Below are 17842 nucleotides of genomic sequence, written 5' to 3' on the forward strand. Positions count from 1 at the left end.
GCTTGTGCTGAGACACGCACTGCTCCACAGCAGCCCTGCTCTGCTCTCAGTGCCTCCGCGGCTGTGGCACACAAGCACGGTACCATCAAGGCAGAAGGTTTCCAACCCGAGAACAACGTGTGGGACCACGTTTTTGAAAATCGTCTGAGTCACCAATTTCCTACTGCGTTCGTAACGTGATGTGGGCAGGCATAAAAGACTCCCCGAGCTAAAACAAACTGCTCGGCTCGAACAAATCGCTTAACATTTGGCTGTGCTACCTTACAGGCTCATTTCAGGAGGCACAGCGGTTGCCCAAGGCCCGCTCGGCAGGAGGCCCCTCAGCGCCTTCCCCAGGCTGTGCCAACCCAGCACCAGACCCCCCCTCACCCCCCGGGCCGTGCCCACGTGCGGCGCGTGGCGGCGCGGCGCCACTTCCGTGTTTACACCGCGCTGCCCCCGGCCCCGCGCGAGCGCGCGCGCGCCCCGCCAGCGCCCCGGGCGGCCGCCGCTCCGCCGCGCTCCCATTGGCCGCCGCCGCGCCCCGCCCCGCCCCGCCGCCCCGCCGCCGCCCCCCATTGGGCGCCGCGCGGCCGGCACTCCCCCCTCACCCCCCCCCACACCCCCCCGCGGTACCGGGGGCCCGGCGGAGCGCGGCGCTTCCGTTGCGGGGCGGGAGGGGGGGGGGGTGTTGGGGACCCCACGCGTGCGGCGGGAGCGCCCGGCTCAGCCCGGGGGGGGGTGCGGCAGGACGGGCGGGCGCCCCGCGCACTTCCTGGTTGCGGCCCCGCCGCTGCTGCTGTGCCCGTGTGCAGGTGCCGCCCGCCCGGTGCCGCCGCCGCGTCCCCCGCCCGGTGCCGCCCCGCCTGCCCTGCCCTGCCCAGCCCAGCCCCGCCGTGCCCTGCCCTGCCCTTACCGGCGCGGATGAGGAGGTCGAGCTGGTTGGTGGGCCCCTCGTGCAGGGCCGCCGCCATGTTTACGCTGCCCCAGCGCCTTCACGTTGCCCGCCGGGCGCGCGCGCGCGCGCGCGGGGCCGGCGGAAGAAGAGGAGGAGGAGGAGGAGGAGGGCGGGAGAGGGAGGGGGGGGGGGGGGCGGGGGAGGGGGCGCGCCCCCGCGGCGGGGCCGTGGCGCTCCCAGGCGGGTCCGGGCAGAGCCGGGCGGGCACCGCGGCGGCGGCGGCAGCGGGAGCGCTTCCTGCGGGGCGGCCGGGGCCGATCCTTCCGCCGCCGGCCCCAGACAGGAAGTGCCGCGCCGCGCCGCGGGGGGAGCCCGAGCCGCTGCGGCCCCCCCGGGCCCCTCCCGGCGCTGCCGAGGAACCACGCTCGGGGCTGAGGGGCTCGCGGCCCCGCTCCGCAACGCGCACACCCCACACGCGGTGTCTGCTCTGCCCCCGGGCTCTGCAGGGAGGGGGAGCGCGGCAGTGCCGCTAGGGGACCCCGCGGTGTGCTCCCGCTGGAGTTTTTCCGGTGGGGACGAGCCCAAGGACGAGGGGAGGCAGCCCGCGTGGGCACACGCCTGAACGCGCAACCAAACTTCACGGCCCTTCGTTAAAGATCCCTCGAGGTGAAGTGGAAGCCTCCCGCAGCGCGCCCTAGGCTAACAGCGCTGCTAACCCGGCTATTTCAGTGCTCGGTATGGAGCCACGTGCTCCTGTCACTGTCCGGGCACCTACCGGCATTAAAAAGCACCATTTACCCAGCGCATCTCTTCAGCAAGCAGCTAGGTCCACAGCACCAGAAATACCCTTGAAAATAGCTGGGCAGCTTAGGTATGGACCCAAAGGGTGCGCCGAGCCACCACACACCTTGGAAGACCCAGGCCTGTGACAACAGCAGCTCACGCCCTTGTACCCTCCAAAAGATGCATTCACACTTTGTTGCCTTACTGATCCGCACGGAATTCAGCAAGGACATCGCTGGCTGCAACTTCCAGCCACAAAACGAAGTGTCTGGCAGGTATCCCAGCTGCTCCCTCTACCCCCTACAAGTAGAATGAGGTTGTGCCTAAGGCATAACAAAGAAACACAAAAACAAAAAACAAAAACAGAAGGAAAAAAAAAACATTAAAAAAAAAAAAAAACATAAAAAGAAACATAAAAAAAACAAAAACAAACTTTTTGAATAAGCACTTCCAAGGAACCCACGCATGTGATTTTTGACCAACACCATGCATCTGAAAAGAATTATGATAATAATTTGAAAAAGAGTACAAAGTATCGAGCTTTTGGCTTAATACCAGTTTTCCAAGCAGCATTTATTTACCGCAGCAGTCTTAGCATGGTGTTTGCCAATTCACGTGGAATGGCCGAGAACAGCTGCACACATCATTCGAGTTCTTCAGTCTGATCCCACAGAGAGATGGATGCCCAAGGGATTCCTATCAGCTGAAAAAATACAGGCCTACACATTTTGGAGACTGTAAAGTAGACCACTACAATAAATCTACAAAATGATCATTTTGCCCTGAACTTACTTACATACAAGTAAAGGCAAAGTAAAGCATTCAAGCATAACACTGACTTCAAGGAAGAATGTGATTTTCCCTGAAAGTTCTGCAGCTCCTCGGGTTTAAGCTGTATGGTTTACAGTATTTTATGTTAAATACCAATTGATTTGTCATGCTATTAAATCTTAGCAGTTCAGGGGAAAAACACGGTCCATAGGGCAAAAAATAAATGGGCACTTAATTTTTTAATCTCTCTTTTAAAGCCTTCTTTCTAGGCAGAAGGCTAATAAAGAGGGCTACAAAGGCTACTCTGGAGGAGCAGTCAGAGGCCCAAAGAGGCAGGAAATATTCACCGGTGTAATACGACCACATGGAATTGCAGATTAACTGGTGTTCCTCTGTTGTCAAGTAGAGAAAATGTATAGAAACGACATCACTCTTTGTCAGGCAGGAATACGTTTGTTATCTTATCTTTTTATTACTATTGGCTTTTAGTGTTAGAATAATGCAAGTTACACATATGAATGTTGGAAGTTATAAGTAACTTCGAGATGATAACGAGCAAGTGCATTTGCAGCAAACACACAGCTCCATCCCTATTCACTTCAGAGTTTTTGGCAAATAGGTAACTTGGGCAACAGGAATACTGTCTGAGTGAATTATATCCCCTGACGTGTAGGGATGCAGGAGTAAAATACCCATCAACTCAAAGGGATACGGACAACTGCTCACATGAAAAGAACTAAGTTTCACTTTGGCTTTGCAAATCATACTAGTTAAACTTCATACAGATTATTCTGAAGAAATGAAAGACAATCGAAGAGAATAAAATGAATGAGACTAATTGCATGCAAGACAGCTGATATAAAAATTCAAAATACAAAAAAGGGAAAGTTTCAGCAGATCTGCAGAAGTTGGTGGGAGTGGAATCATCTACCCATAACTTCCCTGAAAAGTCACCTTCAGCAACTATAGAGGAATTAAAAGCCTCCTCTCCCCCAGTTTCGTAGGCAAAATTTCCTTTTCTACCACAGTTCTGACAAATACGTGGAAGACATCTCTGGCAAAGGAGTCTAGCTTCCCTCAGGAATCTATTCCACAAACTCTGGAACTTCAAATACTAAAATTACAGCCTTCTAACAACACCTTTTTCCTTCACTGCCCATCACTGATGGCAAGCACTGAACCAGAAAGAAAAATGTTTATTTAACTATTTTTAGCCACAGAAGATTCCGGTTGTATTCTAGCATGATAATGCTATGCTCGGAAAAGGCAATTATCATAAAGCAGTTATTAATTCTCAGAGAGGTAATTGGTTTGACTTCATTTGATTAAACAGCCAAGGGTAGACAGCAATCTGTCACTGGGTTATATCTGCAGTCCACATGAATGCTTACAAGCAAAACCATGAGAAATTGAAAAAATGACAGATGAACTATACCCAAATGCCAACCAAACTAAAAAACTTCAGGTAACTTGACAATTCCAGGAGTGTCTCGACCCAAGTGCAGAGGGGCCACCTTCAATTTCCAAACAGTTACAGAAAAGTCAGATTTGCCCAGAATCCTGAAGAAATTCACCTCTAGCAACTACAGAAGTAGCCTGCTGTTGAGGACAGCAAATACCGAATGCCTGGTACCACAGGCAAACAGAAAGGAGTTGTTCAAAAGAACAAGTGTCTAAATTCCAGCACAATCACTTATGAGTGCAGAACAAGAAAGACTTGTCTGTCCCCAAAAATACTGAAATATGGAATTCCTTGCCTTATAATTAAATTCTTTAACTTCAGGGAAGTCTAGCAGACTATCACAAATCAGGCATTTCCATAGCACATGACCTGAGTTTGCAAAATTGACAGCATTTGAGATTGGTAACAGACTGGCATATGAGCTAAACCACCATTGAACAACAACTGTTCAAGACCTAGCATTTACAATTCCTAAGACTTCTTCTCTGGTACTAACAAACGTCTACTCTGTAAATCCACAGTATCTTTGAGCAGGAACTTCAGCCCCTGTAAATACACATGGCTTTACTGAGATCCTAGAATTTATTAACTGCCTTCTCCCTTTTAATATGCAGTTCACCTTTAAAAATGATTACTTTCAAGTTTGTCATCATATTTTTGATCAATAAAGACCACTAACTTGTGCACTCATACCAAGATGGTTTTGGCATGTAAGTGCATTCTAACTACAAGATACAAACTGCAGAATGGTTCAACTTAGATCAGTATAATGACTCCTCGTAGTAACGTCTGACAATTTCTTACTCCCAGTTGGAACCAGAGTTGGGAGTGTAGAGGGGAGTGCAAACCTGTACATCTAAGGTCTAATTCAACACCCCATTCTAGGAAGACGTTCAGTTAGCCTCATCAGCCACAAAAAAAAAAAAAAAAAAAAAAAAAAAAAAATTGTGCCTGAAAAGTGTATGTTAAAATAGTTTTTATAAGCAAATACTTAGTCTCAGTGTTCTTTCAGCACAAATGGAGCACTTAAAAAGCAGCAAGGTAGAAACCCGAAGTCTACAAAGAACTGTTTCCAACAACCAGTCTGTTACTGTTACCTAAAAACATTAACATCCATAGTGCAGCTCTTACCATTACGTTCTCAGAAAAGGAAACACCAGCAAGGATGACACAAAATTTAAGCTGCAGTTAAATTTTGTTTCTGAATTAAGAATGTTGCTGAGAACAGATGTACATGCCCCTAGCCTAAATGCTACAAGTAGCACGTGCAACTGAAGGGGCATCATATTGTTTCACGGTCATTGGCATTTACCTAGCAAAAATGCAATGGATTTCATGCAAGTGAGAACTCACACCAGTGTAGTAGCAACATGGTGTAAAAACCATATAAAATTAACTCACATTCTTAGTCCACAAATGTGTTTGAGACATCAAATTTTTGGCCAAGAGCAAGTACTCCATCTTCACTCAAAGCTTTATCTTTTTTTTTTTTTTCCTTTTATCTAGCAAATGGGCTTCATCTTAGCTCTTTGATGAAGATGGTGCCAGCTTAAGCTGAGAGTTTAACCAAGTTCACAGAACTTCCAAATTCTGATTTCTAGTCAGCACAGACAAACTGTTCTCTGCTTTGAAGAATTCTTATCAAGCCATCAGAGTAAAGAAACAAAGTTCAATCAATAGGATATGTCAGCTCCACTGAAACGTATGCTGGATGTTAATTCATCTTTTCTAAAGGCAGTTGAATCAAGTAGCGTATGGACAAAAGGAAGGATACATCGCTTTCGTTATCCCCTACATATGCATGCCAAAAATCAAATGTAAGATTTTAACCAGCTCTAAAGTCAAGTTCTAAGTATGTGATATTTAACAACCAACGCAAACTTGTCTTAGATAAACGTAAGAGTTCACAGGCTCACACTCACATGAAAGAAGTCAGAAGAAAACAATTTTAATAATAATGAGAAAAGACAAATAGCAGCAGAAACCAGAACAGGTAACAACTGGAGACTTTACGCAGATACACAAAACTAGTTCCCATGCTGATAACAGCGTAATAACCTGAAATTTCCCCTGTAAAAGAAGATTTGCCTTAAAAATATACATTTCATACATGCATTTGTTTAAATCAGGGGAGGAGTTAAGCCTAAATTCACTGTTTATTCCTCTCCTCCCTCCTTAAGGATGACTACCAATTTACACGATAGCTTCAACTGAAATTCCTGGTGGGAAAAAAAAATTAAGAGATTATAGACAAACGTACCATCATTGTTGTCTTTGTGGCCCAATATTTTTCCATCAGATGGTAATCCTGGAGGGGCTCATTTTCAGATCCCCATATTTTCCTGCAGATCTTCTACCCCCCTGTGGCAATAATATTTTTAGAATTAAAACAGAATTTCAGCTTATACCACAGGAGGAATTCTGATGGAACATCAAATTCAAAAATGTGGGGACACTTCACAAGTCAAATGGTATCTCAGCTTCTCAAAAGCAGTTGTTTTGTTTCCTCTTCTTTGATCTTAAGGTTATGAGAAAGAAAAATCCCAAGCCTATACTTGTCTCTTTGATGATTAACCAAAAGCTAGAGGAAAAACACTATTGATGCAAGAAATTAAATTCACTGAACCAATTAAACCAGGGTATATATTGGCAACATGATGTTGGTGTACTTCTCAGGTGGATAAAGTTTTACTGTACGTACAGCAGTATTTGATTAACAGCTGTCTACTGTACAACAAGTTTTGTAAAAAGCAAGTAACACTGGTTTTGCAAATTCATCATAAGTGAGGGAATACAGAAAAAAGTAGCACCGGTGTAGGCTTAAAATCAGTATGAAGAGTTCAGAAAGTACTAACCAATTCTCACAATGAAGTTCCAGATAACTCCTGGCAGTTTTAAATAGATTATCCTATCACTTACACACTCATCTAATGCCTTGTTCAATTAAAAGACTAGAAATCAACCATGTGTAAGATCAGCAGATCCTAATTGTGGTACCTTCAGCACTGCACATATGGCAAACCCAAAGATCAGGTTATCCCATTAACTAACACACATCCACAGTAGGGGTTCTGTGTCATGACAAATTAACAGAACTACAGAAACTTAATTTCAGAGTGGTTGCTTCTTTAACGACAGCACCTTATGGTGTTAGGTTAGCTGCAAAGATTTTGGTGAATAAACACAGATTTGAAGGGCTAAATACTTTAAGGACAGACAAGTTCTCAGGAAATGGAAGCCAAGGAAATCTGGATACTATAAACCAATCATTAAGAAGGATGTATTATTTATTACACAAACACTTGGACTGTTGCAGTAAACAAAATTTAAAGATGTTTGTTTTAAAGATGTTGACTCCATTCCCAATAATCTAAAGGTATTACGCCTAAGAGTGATATCATACACGTCAGAAAATAAATTTAAATACTATTTCTAAGGCTTACACTTCACCTATAAAACATTAAAAAGGCACTAACTACTTTCATTGCGAATGTCATACAGACACTTGGAAAGATCAAAAATCTTGTATTTCATTTTTCCTAGAAAACTTTTATCAAGAATTTTTCCTGTTCCAAGCAATCAGGCAGCTTTTCTGGAACAGTACAGAAAAAATACAACTCAAAACACTAAGTGGTTCTTGTTTCTTTAAAAAAAAAAAAAAGAAAAAAAGAGAAAAAAAATATATAGTTAATGGATTAATTTGATAGCTAACTGATTAATTATAATTAATCATACTTGACTCACGAATCAAGACAGTAGTGGGAGACAGGCTGGAAGAAGTATATTTTTTTGCCTTTCAGACTCCTCTCAAGTTAACTAAAAAAAAATCATTAGTTATAGGCATGGTTATCTATAATGATTATATAGCCTATTTGAATCATGATTTCATGAACAGTAAGTTTTTAAAATACTTTTTTTTTTTTTTTTTTTTTTTTTAAATACAAAACCACATTACAGGTCTTGATTCTGCCTTGGATCAGCACTGGCGGTCCTTGCAGTACACAGTCTCAAATCCAGTCACAGAGCAGCAAGCCACAAACAAACCACTCAATGCACAGTACAAATCATCTCTTCAGTGTCTTAAGTAAATGCTACCACCTCAGTTACTCCTTTACTTTTAGCACAAAGGGCACTGATTCATATCTCCAAAGGCTAGAAACGTTGCATTGAACTAAAATTATAGAGGATTAGATTAACTGCAAAGTAGCTCGGGGCTCTTGGAATAAATATTTTGTGAAGTTATAAAGCATGTAAATCAGCAGTCATTAGAATTGCAAATAGCTTGTTGCAAAAAAAAAAAAAAAAAAAAAAATGCCACCTTTGGCCAACAGTAGAGATACTGGCAAACATACATGTATTATGTTAAGTGGATAAATGTCATTTCAAATACAGTCAAGAATTCTTTATGATGCCCCACAAGACTGCCTCCATTGGAACAGTCTAATCCAAGCAGTTTTCATCAACATTAGTTAAAAACTCCATCTGGAAACATTACACACTGTCATATATAATTGCATCATGAAAATTGCAGTGGATCGATATTGTACATACTGTACAAATAATAATGAGAAGCTGGAGTACATGTATAGGAAAGGATTACATCTCTCCCCAAAGACCTCTTGGAATCACAAACTATAATATCTATTTATATTTTTTAAAATCATTATATTTTAAATTTCTCATCTACACTACTAAAAAATGGCTTTTCTGTGCACACTTTCTTTATAATTGTATCAAGAATATTAAAGTTTTAAACATTTGAATGAAATGCAGTATTTTATTATGCTGTTACACTAAATTTTTATGGACATATTAAAGGTATTCTGACATTTATAAATACAACCTATCTGTAGCCAAGACACACCCCGTAACAATCCCAGCCACAAACTCACCAAATTATTGTGTAAACTGACCCATAAAATTTAAGACTGTACTTTCAAATATCAAGACTTGGAAGCAGTCACGTATTTCCCCAAACAACAGCTTAAAAGACAGATCCCTACAGAAGAACTATGAGTTTTTAACTGTAATTTCTACCAATTTACTGTAGCCAGAAAGTGATACTTAAAAACTGAGTTCATTTGCAGTAGCTCTTCATTCTGAGAGTGTTGCTCTCCTAGCCCTCAATTTATCAAAATCTTACTCACATGAAGAGGGATACTTAACGTTTAAAAAGCAACACCTCTGAATGCAGAAGGTATCAAAGTACAAGCACTTAACAGTTGTCAAATACAAGTTTAATTTATAAAACTCAGCTTCTGGGGAAGAACACCCTCACTTCTCACTTACCTTACCCTCAGAAGTTTTACTACCATAGTCAAAAATAATTTTTAAAAAATACACATTTTTCTTTACATTAATTTCACTCATAATTGGCATATTTAATTCAAAACACATTCCAGTAAACTGGAATTGCACGTATTCTCACAAAACCCAAACCATTAGTTCATTCGTATCTTATAAAGTTGATGCATATAGTTTTTGATGCAGTTCCACGGGAGATTAACATCCACATTCAGAAAACGTATGAGAAATTTCATCCACTGGTTAGGGAGCAACTTGAACTTAAACCTACCAAGTCTGATGGGAATGCACATATATTTATTGGGCTATGAAGTTAAGCTTATGAGAGGAGAGTCTGTCAGTTTTGTTTTGCCTATCATGAATTCAAACCTTCAACTCTAAAGTAGGCAGCACAAGGATATGAACTTCAGCTCTCCGTGCTCTGCTCAAGTGGTCTCTCCAATTCAGTATCGAAAGCCCAAGAGGACCTGTCCTCCCTTTGTGTGCAGCCACCCCTCCCAACACTCATCAGGTCCTTCGCTGAACCATGTCAGCATGGTAAATCAGCAAAGTTAACCCTGCAAAAATACTGAGCAGCTGAGGGCTTCTCTACTATTTTTTCTTGCAAAATCAGCATACTGAAATGGTTAAAAAGAAGTTCAACAAGTGTAAGCACAAGAAAGCAGGAGGGACCATGGCAATTGCTGCACAGCAGCAGCCTGGCAATTAGATGTCATTAGGCTCCCATAGGAGCACAGCCTTTGTTTCTTCAGACTGTTTAAATAGACTTAGGTGTCCCACAGAAAGATCAAAGCTGATAAGCATGTGCTTTGGAAAAAAGGTGCACAAAAAGATAGACACATCCCTAAATAGGGAAGTCGATTTAACACCAAAGCTCTATTGCCTTCCTCATTCATAATTTGTTACCTTCCCATATAGCTGAGTTGATTTCAGTCCATTAGGCTTTTTGCCCATAAAAGGATAGTCCAACTCCATTCCCTCCAGCCACGCTCTCCTGCCACTAAATCAGCACTAAAATCACTCTCAGAGCAAAGGAAAAAAAAAAAAAAAAAAAAAAAAAAAAAAAGCAGGATAGCAAGGGACAGAGCAGAGAGCTCATGGGCAGGGGGAGAGAATTGGAAGATGGGGTAAACTGAACAGCGCAGTCTATTGCCAGCTGCCCTGCAGTTAGTTGGCTCAGACACATTGTAAAACTAAATTCTAACCAGGTTCCTGGCTCATCTGATTTTTAAGAATTCCATGTTTAGCTGCCTTGCTAAACCCCTGCATAACAAGGTAACAAACACATAAATGAAGATTCCCCTACTCATGAGGGCACGCAGTGTTACAATTCATTACACTAAACCTAGGGTGACATTTTTATCAGGACAAGCCCCAGTCCTGCTGCCACTGAAGCCAAGTAAAAGTAACTTCAGTGGCAACAGATCTGATACCAGGTCAGGATCTCTACTCTGCAATTAAATACAAAAAGTCACACTCCTCATGGACTTCTAAAAGAAATAAAATCTAATAGGAAAATAAAATAAGTCTACCTGTTTCCACAGTTTCAGTCTCAATTTCTTGTTCCTCTGCTACATCTTGCATCAGATAAGTCTCGTCATCATAAACCAGGACCTGAGCAGCGTAACCCTGTTCTAGTCTGGCACTAGGAACTGGCTCCACAATCACTGCAGGGAATTCAGAGACTGGCTCATTTTCCTATAGAAAGAAAAAATAAAAATAAAAAAAACTCTAAATACTGCACTGTTGAACTCTAAATCAGTACTTTCCTTTTATGCTCTTACATATTTTATGGAATAATAACAATGTTGAAGGGTTTTAGAAGAAAATTTCTTTTAAAGGGAAATATTAAAAAAAAAAAAAAAAAGCTTATTGTCTACCAGAGGGACATTCCTGAATCTCACTCCTGACTCTGAGCACTTGAGATTTAAAGCATCAGACAACTTTAAGATACTGCAAAACAGCAAGCTTTTTAGTTAAGACACTCAGCTGTGGGAAGTATTTCTTCTCTCCCTTCTCCATGAAACATAATCAAGGCTTTGCCTGTAGACTGCAACATACCTATGGCTGACCTCTATCTTATGAACACTCATGTTTTGGATTAAATATATAAGCTATCACAAAAGAACTAGCTACTTCAAAGCCCATATGCCTATCTCTACTTGTTTAAGGATCAAAATGTCTGTTACAGCATACTTAATCTGTTCAAGTGTTGCAGGAGTGGAACTCTGCCAAACACAAAATTTACCGCAACCTACAGGATAGTAGAATATTATTATTTTTTTTAACAACGCAAAATAGAAGCAAATACACTGAAAATGGTCCTTGTACTGTTTTGCTTGTCTCATCCTACCTCAAGACACATCTGAGATCTTTACTTTAAAGAGGTGCTTAGTACAGAATTTCTTTTTGTAAGCTCAGTCCACAGTTGTACCACAGACTTCAAAGCTTACTGCTTCCACTCCCCTGCAATAATATATCAAATAAGAGATCCTTGAAAAATGGTCTGCTCTATAATACCCCATACAACAATCTCTGGTCCATTTCACACACGAGTTCACAGTAAATTTTTCTTTCAAACTGAGATAAAAGTTATTAAGTGTGTTAGTAAATAAATTCTGTGTTTTTTTTTTCCTTTTTTTTTTTCTTTTTTTTCTAACCTCCTCTTTTTTTATTCCATTGCTGTCGAACTCCAGGCCAGGACCTCCAGTGTCAATCACAGCTGATGTCATGGTGCATCCCCTGAAGAGGCTTTGAGAGCTGCTATCTGTCCCGAAGACTCTAATGCTGATAGGCTGAGGTTATCAAAGGCTTAAATTCACAATCCACTTCTGTTAAACAGCTAGGAACAGGTGGCTGAAACACAAAATAGTTTTAAGTTATTTGCACAGTTTACACTCAAAAGACTTTCAACATTTAGAAAAGTTATTGCCTGATGCATCTCTACATCAAGAGAGGACATCAGTGAACACAACACAGAAAGATGGTGAAGGTAGGTAAAGTTAACTCTGAATATTGTCATACAACACAAGGTTCAGATTAACTTTTAATAATACAGTAATAAATTTCATTTTCATTCTTTTCAATTTGTTGAATTTCATACGTTAATTTGAAAAACAAATAATAGAGTTACATATTTTCAATCAGCCAAAATAATGATGATTTCTCACTGGGGTCAAACAGCAACAAACTCTGAGATGCACGTTTGAGTTAGTATGGTTTTTATACGGCAGCTGTTTCCCTATTAAGTTAGGAAATATTTTTCAAATGACATTTTCTTTTATTCTATTGGTTCCGTAGTCATTTCATAAACCTGTAGTTTCATTAAATTTCATCAACTTTTCAAACATATTGCTCTTCTACAGCAATTCATACCTAACATATATCCCACTAATACACATCTAATTTCTAACCTATGGTTTTACTTGAAATAAAAAGCATTGTAGTAGTTCCACTTCTTTCTTTTTCTATAGAGGAAATTGTTATGATTTAAAAAAAAAGTTTCACAGCATAACACTTTAAGTGAAGTAAACTGTGGACTCTAGCTTATAAAGATACACAACCTCCATCTTTGTGAATTTCTTCAAAGTAGACTAACTGCAGAGCTTTGTTTCTAAACAACTGCTATTTATTTATTCTGTATAAATCTTATTGCTCATATCCTGTCTTTCCAAGAGACAAATAACCTGTGTTCATAAACCCTGGGCCGTGAAGAGCGGTTTACTATTTCAAGATGCAAACTAAGAGGCTTGGCTTCGTAGTCGTACAACAGAAAGCACATATTCCACGTGAGACATAAGAAGCCAATCTGATATCAATTACCCTTGCAAGTAACTCCACAGAGATCAATGCATTGTAACAGAAGTCAGAAACCCATGATTCTTAATAAAATCCACCTTTTTAAAAAGCTAACGCAGTCAAAGAGGTCTAGAAGGGGAAAAAAAATGCATCTTCCAACACACATAATGACGAAGAAAGAATTTTATAATTAATAGACTAACGAGTAAACTCAATAATCCTGCTTCTCAACAGCAGGCAGCCAGCTTCAACTGACTTAACCTTGCCTATACAGTGAAATGCTAGCTCAGATTCACGCAGCAACAGGAAAATCTTCATGGACACAATAGCTTAGGTATGCTAGCAAAAAATATTGTTACTGTTCTCCCCAGCTAGATGGCAACTAAGTAATAAAGTCAAGAAAATAATACTATGCAAAAGATGCTTGAAATGCTTCATTTACCAAAAGTATTAAGAATCCTTCAGCATGCCACAAAAAGGGGTTTAGAAAGGCATTTCTGTTATCAAACCAACTCAGCACAACAAGTCAGTAGCCAAGAAGAATAAGTTCTGACGGCAGCTTTCTAGGCAACTGATCCTCATGTCTTGGAAATCAAAACTGAATAAAAGGACACCACCTTAAGTCGTTGTTATTGCAGCAGCAGAGTAAGCACAAGACATATTCCAAAAGAAAGGATAAAACATATGCCATTTAGAAAAAAGCAAGGTGCTTTTGCTTATGTAGGCACTCAACTTCAGAAAAAGTTTGATTCATGTCTAAAAATACTTCACTTGCATGAAAAATCAACATAGTATTACTTTCTTTTTCATCAAGGAAAGACTAATAATCAGAAAGTAATTCTAGCCTTACTAATGAAACAGCGGAAAATAAAGCAAAGACCTCCTCCCCTCCCCACACAGGATTCAAACTGAGAAGACTTCAAAAAGCATCCTCGAAGCCATGTGCACCTGTCACCCTCCAGGCTGCAGCATAAAAAGCCTGCTCCTTACCTGCCCACCAATTCCCACATTTCAAAAGCCTTTACATTCAGAAATACGCAGAGTGGCAAAACAGCTGTATATGAATACACCCAAATAACCAATCCAAAGGAGGAAAAAAAAAAAAAAAAAAAAAAAACTTTCCCTGGAAACAGACCTTTTTATTCTAGTTTTCCATTTAGATCCACATTAGAAACACTGCCAAGCACAATCATAACCCAAAAGAGGAGTCCAAAGAAGGGAAAATTTATTTTTAACTTATTTTAATCCGATCAATTTCAAACACTGGCATTATTCCTGCAACTCAGACTTAGGTCCACGCAAGAACATAAGAGCACTACAGGTAGCGCTTTTGCACAGTTTAAGCACGACACAAAGCTAAATTGGTTCCCATGCAGTGCGTTAACACAAATAAACACCCGCACACCACACCGTGCGCACTGTACATTCATATTGAATCTCCTATAATCCCACACAGGTGGCCAAACAGCTGCCAGATCGCAGCAACTGAAAACACTTCATATGGTATACTAGATGAGATTATGTCCAAAAAAAAAAAACAACCTACCCTGCTATTTCTCTGTCTCCTAGGTTACAAGAAGTTTTGATGCCTTCTGCACTGATTTATCTCTACAGGAGTAACCAATTACCTGCAGAATCGAAGTTAGAGGAGTGCAGGAGCACAGATGCTCCTACAGAATCCTCATTTTCCAGCAAAATTCCTAACGAACAAAAACCTTACAGAGAGAAATATACAGGGGGATGACTAGGATGCTCCATCTCTGTGTTCATTGAAGGGGTGGTGTCGTCAGACGGATGGCACGGAACCATCCAGACAAGCAATATACAAAAGGCCCAGAGTCTTTAGAGATCGGGATTTGAACTTTACACTCAGACTCTTCCTATCCAGCAAACTTTTCAAAAACCTGACAGGGTGGAAAAAGAGAAAAGCCCACCGAGCAGCAAGTGGGAAACCAACAGCTGCAGCTCAGCGTGGTTTAACAGCTCTAAGCTAGAACAAGGCACAGACTGGTAGGTGTGTGGACACCAGATTCCTGCAGATGCATCCCCTCCTGAAGGAAGCAGCCACGCGTGGGCTCTTTCTGCCTTCACTACACAGCATGTTCATGTGGAACCCTTTCCACGTTGCTCGTGATTTTCAGCAGCATACCAGATCTATTCCCCATCCTCTCTTCTCCCAAGCAAGAAACACCTAATTCAACCTCTGTAAAAGGAAAAGACTCCCTAACTACTTCCAAAAAATCGCTTCCAAAATCCGTGTTTTCTAAGCTTAAGTGAGACAAAAAGGCCAAAAAGCAAGACTGAGTTTTTAAGTAAGGGGTGATCAGCAAGCACAGAAGCTCAATCAAAGCACGACTATTGTTGAGTTACAGTACAACATACAGAAAGCTTAAAAAGCACTGCATTTCCTTCACTTCGGGGTGGGTGCTCACACCAAAGCAAAACATGGAATTGCATCAGAGGGAAAAAAAAAAAAAATAATTAAATAGACTGAAATTTCCAAAATAGCTGACCAAATCATTTCACTACAGACCTGACATCCAGCTTCTTCTGTTCTTCCTAATCACTGGAAAACGCAGACAAACTAGTTCTGAATCACTTGAAATACCCCTTACAACAGGGAAAACAGCTTTGCTGCACCATCCCCAACTATTTTTATGCATATCTTGCAGGAGAACAGAAACAAGCCTAGGTGCCCCCAACCCCCTCTCCCCCCCCTCCATATAAATAAATAAATCAGAATCTCTAAGCTACAGTCCTCACCTCAACAGCAAGAAGTTTCTGTTCATCACTACAACAGACACAAAGATACAGAACACTAGTCTTCACAGGCTGCACTTGTAAAGGCTACAACATTTCCAAACAGCTTATTGTCATGATTAAGACTGTACTTAGAAGGTCTACATTATGTACCCAAGCATCTGCCTACAAGAAATCCAAACATTCCTCTTATGTTTTGGGTAACTACCAGAGATGGTGAAAGACACCGCACATCGCAACTTAAACAAGTGTGTAGCAGTCATACAAAACACCAAATTGTAAGCCAGTCCCTCGGTGTGCAACCACTGTCAAGTTAACAGAAAAGCAAACAAGCAGCTTAACAGAACTAAAGAAGTAATGCAAAATGGTATGAAAGGGATGGCACCTCTCCTGTGCCAAACTCAACAAGAAACTATTTAGGAACTGGCTTCAAGACTAACTCTGTGTGTAAGACTGCAAATAGTTGTAGTATAGTTTTATTTAAATTATACGCAAACAACAAAATCTGTGCTTGAAAAAAAGATGCACACGCTTGTACCCACACAAGAAAACAAGAAAAACATCCAGAAGACTGTGCAGTAGTGATCAGAGGCAGCTGCTCCCACAGCAGTCTGAAGAAACATAACAGCGCCTGGAACAATGTCTCCCTTTTATTCAGCTGGCATCCAAAATCCTGAGGACAGATTTATGCAGATACCTACACAGATGCAACCGCAAGAGCAGGGCTGCAGCCAGCATTAGCATCACATACAGCTTTTCTCAAGAAAGCCTTTCCTTAGTTTGATCAAACCAGTTAAAGAAGTCAGCTTGAAAATGAAATATGTTATATGCACAGAAACACACCGGCCAAGATCACTGCTGAATCCCCTTAACTGCAACAAGGCTCCACAAGGGCACAAAGGTGGTCTTTCATGGGCACTACCTCACGCATACCAAGGACCAGTCACCATCACTCTGATACTACAAAGTAAAGAACACTAGGAAAAAAAAAAAAAAAAAAAAAAAAAAAAGTTTGGCCAACTGAAAGTTCTTCTTAAGACATTTTCCCAGACAACTTCACAGTTCTGGCTGACTGATTTACACTGGCATCTGCAGGCGAAACTGTGAGTTAACTTCATTTTCTTGAAACACAGAATTAGTCTAAAAACTAAAAAGGACAAGTTAGCGCAACAGCTAATGGAGAAAAAAAAAAAAAAACAACAAAGAGAATCACAGGGTCCACTCAAAAAGATGACACGGGGAAACCTTCGCATCCCCAGCTTCAGGAGAACAAAACAGACAGCCATGCAATTTATAGCAGCTTAGAAATTATACCAAAAGTTACAGAAAGAGAAATCAAAATAAGGAGTGGTCAAAGCATAGCTCAAAAAGTATGGCCACAAAAAGTGGCCACAACATACTTCAGAGCACCAGGAGCATCCATCCAACAAGGCAGCAAGCCTATTGCTGAACGCACAGGAATTATCACGTCGGATTGCGTTAATGGTGTACCCAGTCCAGTAAGAAACTCGAGGAACTACTTCCACATATATTTAACCAGAAAATCTGTCCATCCTCAGTTTGTTCTGAAACCTCAATCAATAGGTTGATTGAGCCCCAAGGGCTTATAATGACTTACAAACTCTTAACGTTCTGCAGAAAGCTTTGTGACTTCAGCACGCTTCTCCTGGCCCTTCCCGTACTTTATCCTATTAGCAGGCTCTCTTCCCACTGCTCTCTATTTAAAGATTCCCTGAAACCTTCTCTTCCCTCTCTCCCATGCCCACCCTTACTTCTTACCAGCACTTCTCTTTCCTCCACGTCAATTGCCGGTCCTTAACATCCATTTCCACTGCCCCACAGCCCAGAGCAGGGAACAATTATTCATCGCTTTACATAATAAAAGAGCAGGGGCAGATTAAAAAAAGGATGCAGGTTTAAAACAAACAAACAAAGGAAGCAGTGCACACCAAATACGTGATTCATTTTCAAAGGATGTCCTAGAGAACAAAGGAGCTAAATTAGCTTTACGGAGATAAAGCCCCTCAGTGGCTTAACCGATGATGGAGCACAGCAGGCTGAAGTTTGGGGACTTTCTGAACCTGGTA

At 41.4% G+C, this 17842-nt stretch overlaps 1 protein-coding gene across 5 annotated transcripts in view; it reads right to left on the reverse strand.

Moving 5' to 3' along the window:
• The window catches only part of ELF2 (E74 like ETS transcription factor 2), a 38293-nt gene that overhangs the window by 13856 nt on the left and 6595 nt on the right, over positions 1–17842 (reverse strand). For 2 of the 5 annotated variants that reach the window (XM_084517396.1, XM_084517395.1), the window contains exons 2-3: positions 11858–12053; positions 10730–10895 (exon numbers count right to left, since the gene is read on the reverse strand). In XM_084517396.1, the coding sequence (XP_084373522.1) occupies positions 10730–10895; positions 11858–11929 (238 nt within the window). In that variant the 5' untranslated portion in view covers positions 11930–12053. Of the gene's footprint in view, positions 1–895; positions 1052–6153; positions 6236–10729; positions 10896–11857; positions 12054–17842 lie in introns of those variants that run through there. The other 3 variants (XM_084517399.1, XM_084517398.1, XM_084517397.1) reach the window with 3 other exon arrangements.

The sequence above is a fragment of the Aythya ferina genome, assembly GCF_964211825.1.
Source record: "Aythya ferina genome assembly, chromosome: 4".
NCBI classification, from domain to species: domain Eukaryota; kingdom Metazoa; phylum Chordata; class Aves; order Anseriformes; family Anatidae; genus Aythya; species Aythya ferina.